The sequence below is a fragment of the Podarcis pityusensis genome, assembly GCF_964106645.2.
Source record: "Podarcis pityusensis genome assembly, chromosome: 17".
NCBI lineage: Eukaryota > Metazoa > Chordata > Lepidosauria > Squamata > Lacertidae > Podarcis > Podarcis pityusensis.
Window position 1 is genome coordinate 8,258,352 of NC_138042.1, and position 17,591 is coordinate 8,275,942.

The 17,591-nt window shown below is 43.7% G+C and overlaps 1 protein-coding gene across 3 annotated transcripts in view; it reads right to left on the reverse strand.

Annotated features, from left to right (window-relative positions):
• Positions 1-5,223: 5,223 nt before the first annotated feature.
• LOC308466850 (A.superbus venom factor 1-like) overlaps positions 5,224-17,591 on the reverse strand; it is a 62,278-nt gene continuing 49,910 nt past the window's right edge. For 2 of the 3 annotated variants that reach the window (XM_080988027.1, XM_080988028.1), the window contains exons 31-40: positions 17,170-17,320; positions 15,109-15,163; positions 13,623-13,710; positions 12,735-12,824; positions 12,523-12,628; positions 8,449-8,538; positions 7,907-7,993; positions 7,101-7,184; positions 6,049-6,184; positions 5,224-5,517 (exon numbers count right to left, since the gene is read on the reverse strand). In XM_080988027.1, the coding sequence (XP_080844153.1) occupies positions 5,376-5,517; positions 6,049-6,184; positions 7,101-7,184; positions 7,907-7,993; positions 8,449-8,538; positions 12,523-12,628; positions 12,735-12,824; positions 13,623-13,710; positions 15,109-15,163; positions 17,170-17,320 (1,029 nt within the window). In that variant the 3' untranslated portion in view covers positions 5,224-5,375. The remainder of the gene's footprint in view (positions 5,518-6,048; positions 6,185-7,100; positions 7,185-7,906; positions 7,994-8,448; positions 8,539-12,522; positions 12,629-12,734; positions 12,825-13,622; positions 13,711-15,108; positions 15,164-17,169; positions 17,321-17,591) is intronic. The other variant, XM_080988029.1, reaches the window with a different exon arrangement.

The window sequence follows — 17,591 nt, forward strand, 5'->3', positions numbered from 1 at the left end:
AAACCAGTTATAAAAATCAAAGTAGCAAGAACCATCTAAAATCAGTGTAAGTACTCAGATAGCTCTGTGGGTAGAGCATGAGGCTCTTCATTTCAGAGTCGTGGGTTCGAGCATTTCAGGGGTTGGGCTAGATGACCCTCAAGGTCCCTTCCAACTCTACAATTCTGTGGTTCCAAGGTACAACAATTGAAAACCAACGTAAAAGTAGCAAAGGGAAAACTGGCTCTGTTTAGACATAACACCACAAACCATAGCATACCCTACAACATTTCTCCAATGAAAATAGAGACATCCCTTTCCATAATGATAATTTTGATATTTATATCCCACACATCTTACTAAGTTGCCCCAGCCACTGTGGGCAGCTTCCAACATATATAAAAACATTTAAAAAACAACAACACTTCCCTATACAGGATTGCCTTCAGACAGCTCGGGGTTCAGATAACTTCATACCCTCCCAGCCTTTATACATATAATCGAAACCATCGCTTTACATGACATACAAGTCAGGTCAGGGTAACTCTAACTGCAACATGCCGCATATCATCAAACATTGACTCCACTTGTATGTCACGCTGTCCATTAGTACATACCAGATGCAAATCAGATACTGTCAAAATATATTATTTTCAAATGGTCTATAAATATCAGTTTAGGGAAGCTTTTAATGTTTGATGTATCACAGTATTTTAATATTCTTTTGGAAGCCGCCCAGACTGGCTGGGGAAACCCAGCCAGATGGGCGGGGTATAAATAATAAATTATTATTATTATTATTATTATTATTATTATTATTATTATTAGAGTCACCAGCTTCTGTAGAGCATTAACACCTGCAGTCGGATTTTGCAGATTTTGGGGAGCAATCTGGTTGCAGCTCTAATTTGGGTGAAGAGAATATTACAATCCTAGAACTGTAGAGTGCGGGGGTCATCAGTCCAATCCCTGCAATGCAGGGATCTCAATGAAAACATCCAAGATAGATGGCCAAAAGTCTGCATTTTTTAGCAACGCAGTTGCTGAACCTTTCCCTTCCAAATTATTTGTGCAAAAACTACTTGCTTAGCTTAGAGCCATAAATACAAATTCTTATCTCAACACTGGTCCTGGGCCATTTAATTGAGCAAGCTCCCATGTTTTCCTCAAGAAAACATTCCTAATAAAGAGGCACCTTCTTCCTTTTTTTTTTTTTTAAAAAAAATGATATTTATTAAAGTTTCACAAAGAAAGAATCACATCAACAAAAAAGAAAAATTCAAGAATAAAAAGAAAAATACACAATGCAAAATACAAAAAGAAAAAAAAAACAGTTAAAAACAATTCCCTCTTTTCATCACTACTTTTACATTTACTTGTTTCCCGGACCTCCTCATACCTCCCTCTTTTGTATTCCAATTCAACTTGTTAGTCCAGCAATTCCTTTCCCTCCTTTTTAATCCCAATCCTTAATCTTAATATAATATAACATTAAATTTTTACCTATTAAAAACCAATTTTTCCATTCTTTTAAAAAGAGGCACCTTCTTCCACACCTTGACTGCTGCCTGCTCCCAGCCTAAAGGTTGTTCAGGGTTGCTAAAGAATTTTTAATTTAAATATTGCATTTATAAACTGCAATTTCTTATAAAATAATAGTGGAAGAAGCTCCGAAGCAGGGGACTTGAAGAGAGCAATATTGGCTTGAATATAAGCCTCGCTTTTTTTCCAAATTCTGACCGTGAAAAGTTAAAGTGCGGCTTAAATTCATGACCTTACAAAAATTGGCTTTTATGATGTAGGATTTTCTTCTACATTTGCCATTTACAGGTGTAAGTGCCTGTGGAATTTTAAGGGAGCTGTTTATATTCGGGTATTGTCTTTTTTTCTCCCCCCCCCCCTTGAATTTTTAAATGTGCAGCTTATTTGCAGGTGCGGCTTATATTCAGGCCAATACGGTAGTTGTTTCTGGGGAAGAAGCAGACATTGAGGAATACGGGGAAGGATAGGAACAGAGTCTTATTGAAGGGTATACAATTATTTAGATTTGATCTTGAATGCACACTTACACAGTCTAATGTGTCCTTCCCAAACTGTTGTATCAAATCTTCACCATTAACACATATTAGACCCCAGAATAAAGTCTCTCTCTGTAAAAACAGTGGTAAGAAACTCTGGATTCACCTACATTTTCTCTCCTTCACAGAACCTTGGTTTCCTTTTGTTCTACCAGAATCGGGCAGAATAAAATAGCTTCCTTGCTTGTAGAAACATCTCCTGTTCTTTTCCCCTGCCATCTGTGAGAAAGCAAAACAAAATGTTCCGACTACTGTCTGCTTACCCAGTGCTATGAAGAGGATGAGTTCCTTTGGTGAGTTGCGGCATGAAATGTTCCTTTCATAAAGGAGCATTTTTCAAAACATATCACGAACAATACCTATCTGTGCAACTCTTTAATTTTGTCTTTTTACATCTTTCCTATGGCTGTACTTTGTAATCTGTGTTTGTGGGCCAATGGATTGCCGTACAGCACACAGGGTTGCTGTCAGGGCCATATTGGGGGGCAGCCCTCCCCACAATTTCTTAGAGTACAGTCATACCTCGGGTTAAATGTGCTTCAGGTTGAGTGTTTTCGAGTTACGCTCCGTGGCAACCCGGAAGTAACAGAGCACGTTACTTTTCGCCGCTCACGCATGTGCAGACACTTAAAATGATGTCACACGCGGGGGCCGCTAGGGGCGCATTGGAAGATGGCTGACAATACCATCTCTCCAGCTCACACGAGGTAATTAAGAGGCTGATATGGGAATATGCAGCCTCCCTTGTTACCCCAAGGAAATGGGGAACACTGCCTTGCCTGCAGTTGCCATAAATCACCCCCAGATTCGAAAGAAGGGGGTGAGGGCACTAGGCACACAGCCCTCGTGGGAGAGACTCCCTGAAGCTGTCTCTGATCGCACGTTCTGGTTGCAGGAGCTCAAAATAAACAATTAGAGAGAAGCAAATGCACATATTTCAAGTGAAGATCGGGAGATAAGACTGCTAATTAAAGTGATCTCTGTGAAGTGGAGCAACGGGCTGGACTCAACAATAAATCAAGAAGAAGATTCATCAAAGGATCGGTATGTCGGAGTGGGACTAAAAAGGGGGGGGGGAACTTTTCTCTTTTTATTTTATGTGAGTACCTAACAATCCTCCCCCCAAGAAAGAATCGTTGCAATTACTGATTACAAGCAGGAGGATTAAGAACTGTGTGGAAATAAATTATTAAGCAAAGACATGGCTGTGACGCAGTTATAAAAAAGAGATTTGTTATGGCAGGCCTGGCCACAGGATGATCGAGGGGAAGGAGGACCATGGCTTGTTATTACACCAGACTGTGAGTTTGACCTGGCAGGGCCCCCTGAGAAAATTGAGGAGAGACTGGCAGGCCTGTGGAAATTAACGGACAGACTTTGGGAATGTTTTGTACGGAGGTGCGGAAATGGCGTCTGTCTATTTTGATATGGCTCTTGGAGGAGTGTAAAATCCACACAGGATATAACAACGTTTGTTTTCAACCCACTTGTGAAGACTACCACAGATCACAAAAAAAGGAATATATGATAACAACAAGATGAGGAAAATAACAAAGAGAAGATTGAACAGAACTGTGAATATTACTTTGACAGAACTGTGTACATTAAAGCAGCAGCAAGAGAGATGTTTGGATACCTTTCTGAGCTCGAAGCATGGGTACCCCCAACAAAATTTAAAAATTTGGCTGTGTAATTTGGAATTAATGTGATTTGGAATTAATGTGATTTGATTGGCCTGTTAATAAAAATTATTTGGGGGGGAAATGACGTCACACGCATGCGCGGAAGCGGCAAAACACGACCCGCGCACGCGCAGACACACAGTCGCATCTTACGTTCTACTCAGGATGCAAACAGGGCTCCGGAACGGATCCCGTTCATATCCAGAGATACCACTGTATGTGATTCTGCCATAGAGGCCATGAAATCCCAAGTTGGTCCAACAGCAGCTTCAGCACAGATGTTGAAATAATTCAGATTTATTGTCTATGATGACTCCAACATCACACACAAGACCTTGGCCAGCTTATTCACCTGTGCAGCTAGGTGGATGGTACTCCAACAGCATCCCTAATCCGTCTCTTAAAGTTGCAGGCTCTCTGCAAGGCAGAGAGGTTTGCCAGCGAGGCAGAACCAACTCCAATGAACTCGAAAGCTCTTTCGATTGCTTTGTTGAGGCTCCTTGGATCTAAGAATATGTGCAATTACTCCTTTCCACAAGTACTAAGGAGCTTACCCACAGGGATGGAGGAAGAGGGGTGCGGTGGGGGAGGGCCACCCCGGGTGTCACCACTGAGGGGGGTGACAAAATGCCAGGCGGCACTCACTGCGGTACCTGCAGCGTGCCCAAGCCACACATCTCTCCTGGGAGTGACGCAGTGGCTTGGGCACCTGCAGGCTCCACGCTGCCCCAAATGGTCCGCCCGCCGCCTCCCCCTCAGCTGTAGGGCGGCTGAGTGGGAGGAGGCAGGCAGATTCCTCAAACGCCCCACAGAATGTCCTGCACTGGGCACAGGGCACATCCCTCGCCCCAGGCGCCCAATCAACTTGCTCCACCGCTGCTTACCTGCTCCATTCGATGCTCTCTCTTTCCCCTGCATTTCCTTGTAAGTGCACTGTCCGTTCTAGCTCAGTTTTAAGTTTATCCCTGAAAGCAAATGGGCACTTTCTTACATGTCTACACATTTGTGGCCAGGGGGAGAAGGAGGATATTGTTGATTATGTATTACATTGCATCCTGTATACTTCCCCCTTTTGAAAGAGATTTTGAAAGGCTTTTGAAAGAGATTCTTCAGTGAGTTTCCTTTAAACAACAGGGTATCAATTTATAGAGATAAATATGTTGCCTGTAAGGTTTCTATGTTTGCTGCAGCTGCCCAAGAGATCAGGAAAAAAAGTTATTGAACTAAACAGGTCCAATGTAGGAATCACCTATATTACAATGCATCTGTCAACTTCATTGATTAATGTTTTTTTAGCAACCATCAGAAATTTGCAATTACATTTGACTATCTACCCCTGCCTCCCGTCTCTGTTGTTTCCCTGTGTCAAGTTATTAGACCTGTGTTCCCATTCATGCACACTGATGGTGTGTTTTAAATGAATAAAAACTGAAAGAGCATTAGAAACATAAGGTGATTGGCAAAGAATTAACATGACACAACAGTAAGAAATCAATTCTTTATTTGGTGCATGTACACTCCCCCCCCCCTTTAAGGAGAAATTGAGCAAAAAACCTAAGATGAACTTCAGGAGGGAAGGTGTCCTTCAAACACTGACTCAAACCCATCTCATGGGCTCCAGTTGACATCTCCATCGTTAAGTGTTACAACCGAAAGTCATCAGTGTGTTAGAAAATTGAGTTAAGTCATTGCACAGGTCGTGGAATTCTTCGTCCTGGCATTCATCATCATTTGGCCATTTCTCAATCCAGGTATCCTTGCTAATCATGTAGTTGAAACTGGAAAGGGGAGAAGGGAAGATTTGAATCGGTACTCCACAGGTAAACTGGCTGACCTGAATGGAGTGGATGAATCCATACATCAGCTATCAGCTGATGCAGATTGGTGACAGGAGCAAGCCAGCAGTTAAAGCTGGAGTTAACTCTTTACATGCAAGAACACAACCTGCACAGACTTGGTGGGGTGTCAGGTGTAATGGGCACAGCAGCTCATCCCTAGTAAGTCTTACCCCATGGATCAGTTGTCGAGACTGTCTCAGTGTCAATCTCACACCTATGCTGCCTATACTAAGCTGACAGGAGGTTCTGAAAGCTTTCTAAGGTAATCGGTGGCAGTGGGAAAGGGTCACGGTGATGAACTGTGAGTTATAGTGGCATGAAGTTCCACCAGAAAGTTAAAAATCAAAGAAGCACAAATGCTTATAAACATGTTTATAATAAGTGGGAATAAAGGAATTATTTCCCTATAGGCACTCCATGGACTTGATGGTGGAGGAAGCAGAGGATATGTTAAATAAATGAAATACATACTCAGTTTTGGTTTGCCACAGGTCACTGTTGAGGCTCCAGATTAGATAGTCCTTGTTCACCACCAGATTCAGAGATTCATTGCATCTCTTGTGGCTGATAAACCTGCGGGGCTTGGCTTCTGGGTTTGCATCACTCCCTAGGAATCAGACAAAACAGGCACACGTCTGTGCTTAAATGCTCTGTGTGTAAGGTTTTCTTTTTGCCTCTGAGCTTTCCCTGCAAAAACATGCTCTCTGGTGCTCAAATGGATTCAACATCAATTTGGGTTTTCCAAGGATTGCTGTTTCGTCCAATTGAGCTTTAAAGAGTGAGTTTTCAAGGGGAAAGATCCGGAGGGCGTGGGAAGTGTTCCGACACAGAGCTTTAAAGCATGGGCTGTGTCTGGAAAAAGTGGAGGAAAGATAAGTGTGGACACACCCCTATTGTGATCTTAGCCAAGATCCTATCTGAATGTTAAGTTTGGCTTATAAATTTACATATATAAGGTCTTGTGGTAGTGTTACATTTTAATGTCAAAATGATTTGTAGTAATGTATGGGGGAGGTTTCTAAGTGGTGATGTCCCAACTTTGGACCTCCTTCACCCCAAGATACAACTGGTACCGATGCTGTTCAGCATTGGGTATCAAGTAAAGACCGAGTTATTACTCATCAGAAAAAGGTTTGTTATTCATAATCAGGGTGGATTGCATTTAATTCAAATCAATATAAATCACTAGTCAGTAAGGCTTGATTTAAATCTTCTTCTTCTTTTTTTTACAAAAGACATTGTTGCTGGTATAATCTTAATATTTTACAACCAGATGAAGATTTCATTTTTGGAATAATAAATTTTCAGAGTAATTTTTACAGTTATATTAAAAAATTACTGATTTGGTTATAGTGCAAGGACTGCTGTCTTTCAGGAAAGTTTCTGAGGAACCTTGGGGTCCCATAACAACCCAGACTGGATATCACTGGTCGAAAGCGAGTGTTTAAATCAAGAAATATTTTTATAAACAGTCCCTGCTTTTGTATCCAAGGCATGTTTTTCTTCAGGAGGGAAATTCTTACCTGTTTTAATGATTTCCAGAACTTCCATGAAGTAGTTGTTATAATCATTTTCTTCTTCTATATGACTCAGCTTGGTTTTGTACACTTCAAAACAAAGACAGAGAAAAGTCATTAATTGATGGTTGCATGTTTTCCACATAAAAGGATTAACAAGTCATTAGCTTGTATTGTGTTTTTCATGAAGGTCCATGCCATGGGTAGGCAAACTAAGGCCCGGGGGCTGGATCTGGCCCAATCGCCTTCTCAATCCGGCCCACAGACGGTCCGGGAATCAGCGTGTTCTTACATGAATAGAATGTGTCCTTTTATTTAAAATGCATCTCTGGGTTATTTGTGGGGCATAGGAATTTGTTCATTCCCCCCCCCATATAGTCCGGGGCCCCCACAAGGTCTGAGGGACAGTGGACCGGCCCCCTGCTGAAAAACTTTGCTGACCCCTGGTCTAAGCTCCCATCAGTGGCACCCCATCAACTGTGCTGCTAACATTTCTGGAGAGACGGAAAATCTGTTTGCATTTTGGCTCCTGTATATACAGAGCCTCCTCATCGGTTCAGGTCTGATTCTAGAATACATAAGTTCTTTTGTGATACGATTGGAGACTCTACATACACCAACAAACTGTAATACAGTGTCCACAGTGCCTGTTTTCTGTGTTGCAGCTACTCACTATGTGGAGGGAAGCAGCCCGACCATGAGAAAATGCAAGGCAGCCACCCTCCAAGGGCTGCTAAGGTGCTGGTGGTCATTAACATGAAAACACATCCACTCCTGAATTTACAGGGCTCGGCAATCTAAACTTCAGTTACCATAATCCACTCCTGGCTTGCAGGCTGCTTCCATTCGTGCATGAACATCAACAGGGTTATCTGCATCGTTCTGGAAGAAGCAGTTGTCTTCGGGAGAAGAGGAGAGAGACAAATAATTGCAATAAAAATAGCCCTTTCATTAAAAGTAGTCAGATCTCAAAAGCCTGCTGGAAGAAAAAGATCTTCACCTGCTGCCAAAAAGACACGAAGGAGAGAGCCTGTCTGGCTTCTCCAGGGAGGGAGTTCCAAAGTCCGGAAGCAGCCACCAAGAAGGCCCTTCATCAAACTGCTGAAGCATCACCAAGTCCAAACCCATCATTCGTGATTTTGCCAAACCTTGTAAAGACCTGGTTCTTTTAATAGCAACCCCATCCCTCGCTATGCCACCTTAGATAATAGATACACCCTAGATTAATTCCTGTAATTCAGAAACCACAAATGTCGACAGGACCTTTGTTTCCATGCTGACCAACCCTCCCCGCATCCCCAGAACTGTGTTTGCGTGACTGGAATCAGCATCTCTGCTTCGCGCCCTGCCTTACCTTCAGCACACCGGCAAACATCGCCATGGCATATCTTATCGAGGAGGCCACTCCCTTTGGAGGGATGGTAGAACTTGGTGCATTGCTCATCTGAAAGGAGGAATGAAAAGAGAGGTCCTTACTTCCACACTGACATGCCTGTGTGCCTCACCAATTTGATTTCCTGATGGGGGGTTGATTCCATAAGATAAGCCTTAGGAAATGCACAGAGCAAGAGAGGGGGACCCATTTCTCCCAAGCGGAATATTAGTGATACATCACCCTGACTTAATTAAGTAATAATAATAATAATAATAATAATAATAATAATAATAATAATTTATTTATACTCCGCCCTCCCCAGCCAGAGCCGGGCTCAGGGCAGCTAACACCAATAAAATTACAATAAACCATAATGGGGGGGGGGGACACACAAAAACAACAACAACCCAATTTATTAAAATACGGGTTGAAATACAATTTAAAATGCAGCCTCGTTTTAATAGTAGCCAAACCATCTTACAGATCTCCTTCAATCCCCGTCGGACCTCAGTTCCTGCTCTCTTAGTCCCACTTCTTCAATAAACTTTACCTCAACTCGCATTTTCAACATCATAATGTCAATGCGAAGGAATAAGGCCCCCGGCCCAGACATGGTCCCGTTGGACCTTTTCCTGACTGATCCTCTTTGGTGGAGCGAACACCTGACTCCTGTATTCACCGCTATCTCCTCCGCCCTAGACATCCCCGACTCCTGGAGAGAAGCTATAATAGTTCCGATCTTCAAAGGCGGCCAGCCAAACATCCCTAGGAACTATCGCCCCATCAGCTTATTATCCATCCCGGGGAAAATATTTGCCGCTGTTCTACTGGAGGAACTTCTCTCATGGGTCCAGGAGAGGAACATCCTACCACTAGAACAGATTGGTTTCCGAAAGTCAGCGTCAACCATGGACCACTGTCTAACTCTCTATCACCTTGCCAGTAAATACACTGCTCCAAGGCAAGGCCACCTATTTGCCGCTTTCATGGACCTGGAGGCCGCCTTTGATTCCATTCCTAGGCAGAGATTATGGTCCAAACTTGCCCATCTGGGAATTGATCCGCACCTCCTCTCCCTAATTATCTCCCTTTATTCAAACACCACAGCTCACGTCCGAACTGGTCCTAACGGCTCCCTCACTACTCCATTTCCAACGGCCAAGGGCGTCCGACAAGGTTGTCTCTTGGCCCCTTTACTGTTTAATCTCTATCTTCATGATGCAATTTCCACTTTGAAGCTAGCATCTAAGTATCCTCCTCACTTAGCAGGCCACCCCGTTGCTTCCCTTTTCTATGCTGATGATGCCGTCATCTTATCCAGAACAGCTGCAGACCTAGCAAATGCAGTTAATGCATTTATCGCCTATTGTAAGGCGGAAGCTCTTAATATTAATTATAAAAAATCAAAAGTCCTCCACTTCACTCATTCCCGCAAACTCAAGTTGGAGCCGCTTAAGATCACAGGTGGCTACTTAGAAAAGGTAAAAGCCTTTAAATATCTAGGCTTAATATTCACTTATAATCTCTCCTGGACCACCCATCTACAATCTGCCTTTCTCGCTGCAACCACGACCTCTAACGCCATTGTCCGATTTTACCACCAGAAGGGCGGCAAACACCTTCCAGCAGCAATTCAAATATTTAATGCCAAAGTTGTCCCTAAATTATTATATGGATGCGAAGTATGGACTACAGCAATATCAGGTAACTTGGATCGCCCACTTCATATGTTTCTGAGATCTCTTTCCGGCGTCCCGAGATGTGTCTCAGGTGCAGCCCTACGACTCGAGTTTGCCCAGCCTTCAATTGTTAGACGAGCATGGAGTCGAGCCATTTCCTACACCTTCCACCTATTAGCATCGGATGCTCGAATTAGAGGTGGCTTTTCCAATCTGATCCTAAGAGATATTCATAATTCCCCTTGGAAAACTACAATTAACCTCAAATTCCGCTCTCTTCTCAATTTGAATTGTAAAACTGTTCTTAACTTAGAGTGTATCAGCCCGGTGGCCCTACCCCCAATTAAAAAGAAACTACAGCAACTTGACTTCTCTAACACAGCTTCTTGTGCAAGAGGACCGTGTTCAGGCCTAGCCCTAGCTATTCCACCCCCTGAAGGGATCCCTCTATACTGCTTCACAATTTCTTCGGAGGCTAAGCGAAGGGCCTTTACCTGTGCCCGTCTCAACTGTTTTCCTACAGCAGTTCTGTCGGGTCGTTATTCCAGAGTTCCCATCGCAAACAGAACATGCTCCTGTAATGACACGGCCCTGGAGACTATGGAACATGTAATGCTCTTCTGTCCCAACTGGACAGATGAAAGATCTCGGTTTTTAACTCCCCTCGTGAATAAGTTCCATCTCCCAATCCAGCCTTGGATAGTGTCCCTCTTTTTGCAGGATTCTGATTGTTGGATTACCGAGATGACAGCTAACTTCCTGCTTAGTGTGATGAAGAGGAAAGCGGCACTAACTTCTTCCTTAACACCACAGCTGCAGTCGATACGCCGCACAACCGAACGAAGTTCCAAGTAGCCTTATTGTACAAGGACAATCGAGTTAGGACTAATCTGAGGAGCTGAAGGACCCTTCAACGGTCCTCCTCCAGCCTCAGCAGTTTTTGTTTTTGTTTTCTCTTTCTTTAAGTATTCGCCCAGGACGATATCTACCTCTACCTCCCCACCCCCATTTTATGTTGTTATTTCAATGTATATCATGCTATGGCCACACGGCTAATGCAATAAATCTATTATATATAGTAGCCCATAAATCAAAACCATAAGGGGAGGGAAATATAAGGATCAGACTGATTCCAAACCAAAGGCCAGGTGGAACAGCTCCATCTTGCAGGCCCTGTGGAAAGATGTCAAGTCCCGCAGGGCCCTAGTCTCTTGTGACAGAGCGTTCCACCAAGTCGGGGCCGGTACTGAAAAGGCCCTGGCCCTAGTTGAGACCAATCTAACCACCTTGCGACTTGGGACCTCCAAAGTGTTGTTATTTGTGGACCTTAAGGTCCTCCGCAGGGCATACCAGGAGAGGCGGTCCCGTAGGGAAACCCATCAAGAGGGCTACTTTTCTACTGTCCAGTGTACAACCAGCTACATAAAATATGTTACCCCCCTTTTTTAACAGGAAGACACTCCAATGAAAATTTCTGTTACTATATATCTTATATGGCTGTGTGTGTGTGTGTGTGTGTGTGTGTGTGTGTGTATTAGTTATATGGATCTTTCAAGATGTTCTGTATCTGTAATGCCTAATAAAGGTTTGGAGGGAAAAAAAGGAAAGAAAGAAAGAAAGAAAGAAAGAAAGAAAGAAAGAAAGAAAGAAAGAAAGAAGTATTCTGCCTTTCTTATGTGCACCCTGGGTGGGTTAGTGGTAGAGCAGAGGAAACCAGGAGCCAGGCCACCCTGGTTTTGTTCACTGCCCTTGGAAGGAAATTATATCTGGCTGCTTAGAGCAGGAATGTTGCTGAGCTGAGTGCTACTTGTGGGCCTCTGCTCTCTTGTCATTTGCCTTTTGTTCTCAGAATCCTTACTCCTATTTGGCTGGGTTCTACTATGCCGAGACCACTGGAAGAGCTGCATGTCATGTTCAGGGAATCCAGCTTGTGTTTTATGTCCTTCAGTTCAACAAAGCCGAGAGTAGTTTCAGACTAAGTTTAAGGTCACTATCCTTCATGCAAAGTGTACATTTTGCACTAAAAAACTAGTAAAGGACCCCTGGACCGTTAAGTCCAGTCAAAGGAGACTATGGGGTTGCGGCGCTCATCTCGCTTTCAGGCCGAGGGAGCCAGCGTTTGTCCACAGACAGCTTTCTGGGTCATGTGGCCAGCACAACTAAACCGCTTCTGGCACAATGGAAAACAGAGCACACGGAAACACCGTTTAGCTTCCCACTGCAGCGGTGCCTATTTATCTACTTGCACTGAGTGCTTTCAAACTGCTAGGTTGGCAGGAGCTGGGACAGAGCAACGGGAGCTCACCCCATCACGTGGATTCAAACCGCCGACCTTCTGATCGGCAAGCCCATTTTACACTACAGTAGCCATTACCTAGATTATAATAGCTGTACACCTTGACAGATCCTGGCTGGATGAGACCTACTTCAAAATATTTGTAAGCTTTAAATTGCAAACATTCCTCCTCCGTGTGAGAAACCTAGGATGGGAAAACAAAAGAGAAAACAAGTCTTTGGGTGCCAGCCTTTAAATGGTTACTCTCAGCTATGCCAGTTATTCCCAGTACTTCCCCCGCAAGTATTTACCTTGTCCAGATAGATGATGAGGTTCCCTTTTTCAGACACGGCGTCGTTGATGTCAAACTTGGAGATGTATCTGTCGACTCCCTCAGAAAGCTGAACACAGAATGAGAACAATTGAATCATTGGCACCAAGGGTTGGAGTTAACCCACGCATGCAACCCCTCAGGGGTAGAGCATTTCATCTAGAGGAAATTTGGAGGTGCCAGGCTTCAGATAGGCATCTGAAGGATTTCAAGAGAGGCAGAATGAATTTTCACACAGCTAGAGAAATTTGACGGGGAAATTCCACAGAACTCTCAGTCTTGCTTGCCAGGGCAGGGGCAATATCGAAGTTCCTGTATCTGTGATTGATAAGGTTCCCAACATCCCTCAGGGAGCTTTTGCCCATCCTTGAGCCATTTCCCCTTGATCTCTTGCAGCCCATGGCTGCTAAATTTAACTGTGCCCTTTTAAATGAAGGAACTGCTGTCAGCAAAGGTAAGACTTGCTAGGAACAGAGGCAGAGCTGCAGCTCCTATTTGAGCTTCAGTCTGAGGATAACTCCTGCTAAAGTAACCTCTGAGCTCTGCTCTAGTAAGGATCCAGCCTGAACTGTACAAGGACACTAATACAAATCATAAAGAATAACAGATAATAAAAAGATGCCAATTTTGGCCAGGGTCACATTTGCGCAGACCCCTGTCTTCAATAAACTGATATTAAACAGGCATCTCTGTTGCATCTAGCCTAGTAAGCTGCTGTTTCATAGCAGGAGAACTGGTGGCGCACAGATGATAAATCCTATTCCATTCTCTCTGGATATCTGTTTAAAGTTTTTCACTGACTGTAGTGAATTTTCCAGTGCAATATCCTCAAAGAACAACTTGAGCAGTTGGTTTCAGCATCACTTACCCTCTTGAGATCTTCAGTGTCAGGTGCAAAACCAGTAAGCATGGAGACATCAATGATCGACATTGTGGCATCAACTTTACCAAGATACCTAGAATCAGTGACAGAGGAAAAATGACACCGGAATGAATTTCATAGTTTAAAAATAGGTATGGCTTCAGTTCTATCTGCTTCCCATATTAATGTTATTGCAATAAGCCAATTCTCAGGCTTTTAGGTTTCAACACTGAGAACCAGAGAGGATGAAGGGAAGTACAATGTGATCAACTTGGTTATTGCACAACACCTTGAAAGGATTTAGAATGACAGCTTCCCACAACCTCAGCATCCTAACAGTTTAAAATTGAATACAGGCAGCAGAAGTGAAAATATACCATCACCATAAACTTAACCCCTGTCCAGAGGTCTGGGCAAAGAGGTGTGCCTTTACCTCCTGTCTAAATGAAAATACCGTGGTACCTCAGTTTTCAAACGTAATCCGTTCCGGAAGGCCATTTGAGTTCTGAAACGTTCAAAAACCGAAAACTCAACACGGAAGCTTCAGTACGGAAAAATCAATATGGAAGACTCAGTACAGAAGCCGCATGGCATGTTCGACTTCTGAGGCATGTTCAAAAACCGAAGTGTTCACTTCTGGGTTTACGCCATTTGAAAACCGAAATGTTTGTCAACGTAGACGTTCAAAAACCGAGGTACCACTGTATTGTAAAAGCAAGGTGTGCCTCACAAGCAAGGCTCTTCCACTGCTGCAGGGCCACTGCAGAGTGTCTACTGAAGTATCTAAATAATAAGATTTTAAGTCACAGTAGGTTATTCATCAACTTTTTGAAATAGGGCAGCCCTACATTACACAGCTGCATAAGAACAAGCCTCACTCCTCGTCCCTCAGTCATTATACATCTGGCAAGCTGTCCACCTTTTTAAAAAAAAGAAGAAGAAAGGGCACACATAACTGAAAGAACACCTCCTCCCATATCAGTGTGTGTGTTTGTTTAGATCATGGGTAGGCAAACTGAGGCCCAGGGGCCTGATCCGGCCCAATCGCCTTCTAAATCCAGCCCTCAGACGGTCCGAGAATCAGCGTGTTTTTACATGAGTAGAATGTGTGCTTTTATTTTAAATGCATCTCTGGGTTCTTTGTGGGGCATAGGAATTTGTTCATTTGGGTTTTTTTCAAAATATAGTCTGGCCCCCCACAAGGTCTGAGGGATAGTGGACCAGCCCCCTGCTGTAAAAGTTTGCTGACCCCTGCCCTGGTTTAGCTCTCCAAAGGAAGTCCACTTGGAGGTAGATTTGTGGAGTGAGGTTTGCAGTGCGGTGGCCCAGAGGGAGACTTTAAGAGTCAAAATATCCCCAACTCCTGAAGCGTTCAGACAAAGCTGAGTAAGTTATTTTTCATGCTAAGCCACCTTTGATGTTTCTCCTGGTTGTTCCTCTGAATGTTCAGTGATGACAACGTATGTCTATATTGAAAGTCCCCAATGCTCACCTGGTGCAGATTTTGATCCTGACTGCACCCTTGGCTCCCTTTTCCTGCCTGCTACCTTGAAATTGGGGGAAAGAGAAAAGAATTAGTCACTTTGTAAAATTCCATGCAGTGTCAATCTTAGGTGTTTTGCAGAAGAGCTAACAGGCTGGGTTGTCCATTTATGAAAAAGGGATTCATCCATATTAAAAGAGTATTAAAAGAACTGGCAGATGTGATCTCAGAACCACTGGCAGTCATCTTTGAGAATTCCTGGAGAACAGGCGAAGTCCCGGCAGACTGGAGGAGGGCAAATGTTGTCCCTATTTTCAAAAAGGGGAAAAGAGAGGACCCAAATAATTACCGCCCAGTCAGTCTGACATCAATACCAGGGAAGATTCTGGAGCAGATCATTAAGCAAACAGTCTGTGAGCACCTAGAAAGGAATGCTGTGATCACCAATAGTCAGCATGGATTTCTGAAAAATAAGTCATGTCAGACTAACCTGATCTCGTTTTTTGACAGAATTACAAGCCTGGTAGATGAAGGGAACGCAGTGGATGTAGCCTACCTTGATTTCAGCAAGGCATTTGACAAGGTGCCCCATGATATTCTTGTAAAGAAGCTGGTAAAATGCGGTCTTGACTATGCTACCACTCAGTGGATTTGTAACTGGCTGACTGACCGAACTCAAAGGGTGCTCATCAATGGTTCCTCTTCATCCTGGAGAAGAGTGACTAGTGGGGTGCCACAGGGTTCTGTCTTGGGCCCAGTCTTATTCAACATCTTTATCAACGACTTAGATGATGGACTCAAGGGCATCCTGATCAAATTTGCAGATGACACCAAACTGGGAGGGGTGGCTAACACCCCAGAGGACAGGATCACACTTCAAAACGACCTTGACAGATTAGAGAACTGGGCCAAAAGAAACAAGATGAATTTTAACAGGGAGAAATGTAAAGTATTGCACTTGGGCAAAAAAAATGAGAGGCACAAATACAAGATGGGTGACACCTGGCTTGAGAGCAGTACATGTGAAAAGGATCTAGGAGTCTTGGTTGACCACAAACTTGACATGAGCCAACAGTGTGACGCGGCAGCTAAAAAAGCCAATGCAATTCTGGGCTGCATCAATAGGAGTATAGCATCTAGATCAAGGGAAGTAATAGTGCCACTGTATTCTGCTCTGGTCAGACCTCACCTGGAGTACTGTGTCCAGTTCTGGACACCACAGTTCAAGAAGGACACTGACAAACTGGAACATGTCCAGAGGAGGGCAACCAAAATGGTCAAAGGCCTGGAAACGATGCCTTATGAGGAACGGCTAAGGGAGCTGGGCATGTTTAGCCTGGAGAAGAGGAGGTTAAGGGGTGATATGATAGCCATGTTCAAATATATAAAAGGATGTCACATAGAGGAGGAAGAAAGGTTGTTTTCTGCTGCTCCAGAGAAGCGGACACGGAGCAATGGATCCAAACTACAAGAAAGAAGATTCCACCTAATCATTAGGAAGAACTTCCTGACAGTAAGAGCTGTTCGACAGTGGAATTTGCTGCCAAGGAGTGTGGTGGAGTCTCCTTCTTTGGAGGTCTTTAAGCAGAGGCTTGACAACCATATGTCAGGAGTGCTCTGATGGTGTTTCCTGCTTGGCAGGGGGTTGGACTCGATGGCCCTTGTGGTCTCTTCCAACGCTATGATTCTATGATTCTATGATTCTATGATTCTATGATTCATATCTGCCATTGCTGGCCTGCCCACCAACAGGCCCCTTCCTGAAGGATGTCATGCCCATGTTTAAACCAGGTGTGGGGACCTGTAGCATTCCAGATGTTGTTGGACTACAACCCTTCACCTCTGAGCCCTGGCCATGCTTCCTGGGACTGATGAGACATGGAGTCCAACAACTTGCCTCATCTAAATTCCCAGCCCGCATAATAGATCACAAGACATGGTGTATGCACACCATTTGAATGGCAATGCCCAGAAACATTGGGGGGGGGGGGGCTGGCCTCCTCAAATATTTTATGGGGGGTGGTGGAATACCTTAGCTCTAACAAACCTAAGCCCACCATTCATACTTACTCAGCTGGACATTTTCAACAGAAACTTGCAGAGAAAAACTTTTGCACTGCTCTGCGGCCTCCTGTAGTTTTGCATTATACACCGTCACTATGGTCATAATCGCTTTTCCTTGACCAGATGCTTTCACAATGAAATCTTTATTGAGCTTGGTCTGAAAAAACAAAAAGAGTCAGTGTGCCTTTGGTTTGATTCTCTCTTGACACATTCAATTTTATTGATTGCTATTACTGTTTTATTAAGTTGTAGTGGAGGTGAGATATAACACTATGACGCAAGCAAACAGATGGCAAATCCTCATTTTTTTGTGATTATAAAGTCCTCATAAAAAACTATTCACCATTCACCAGTGGCTAAACACTGCAAGGCAGCATACCAAAGCATTATTTTGTCAGTTTGCATTTCTTAGTACAGAAAGTATTGAT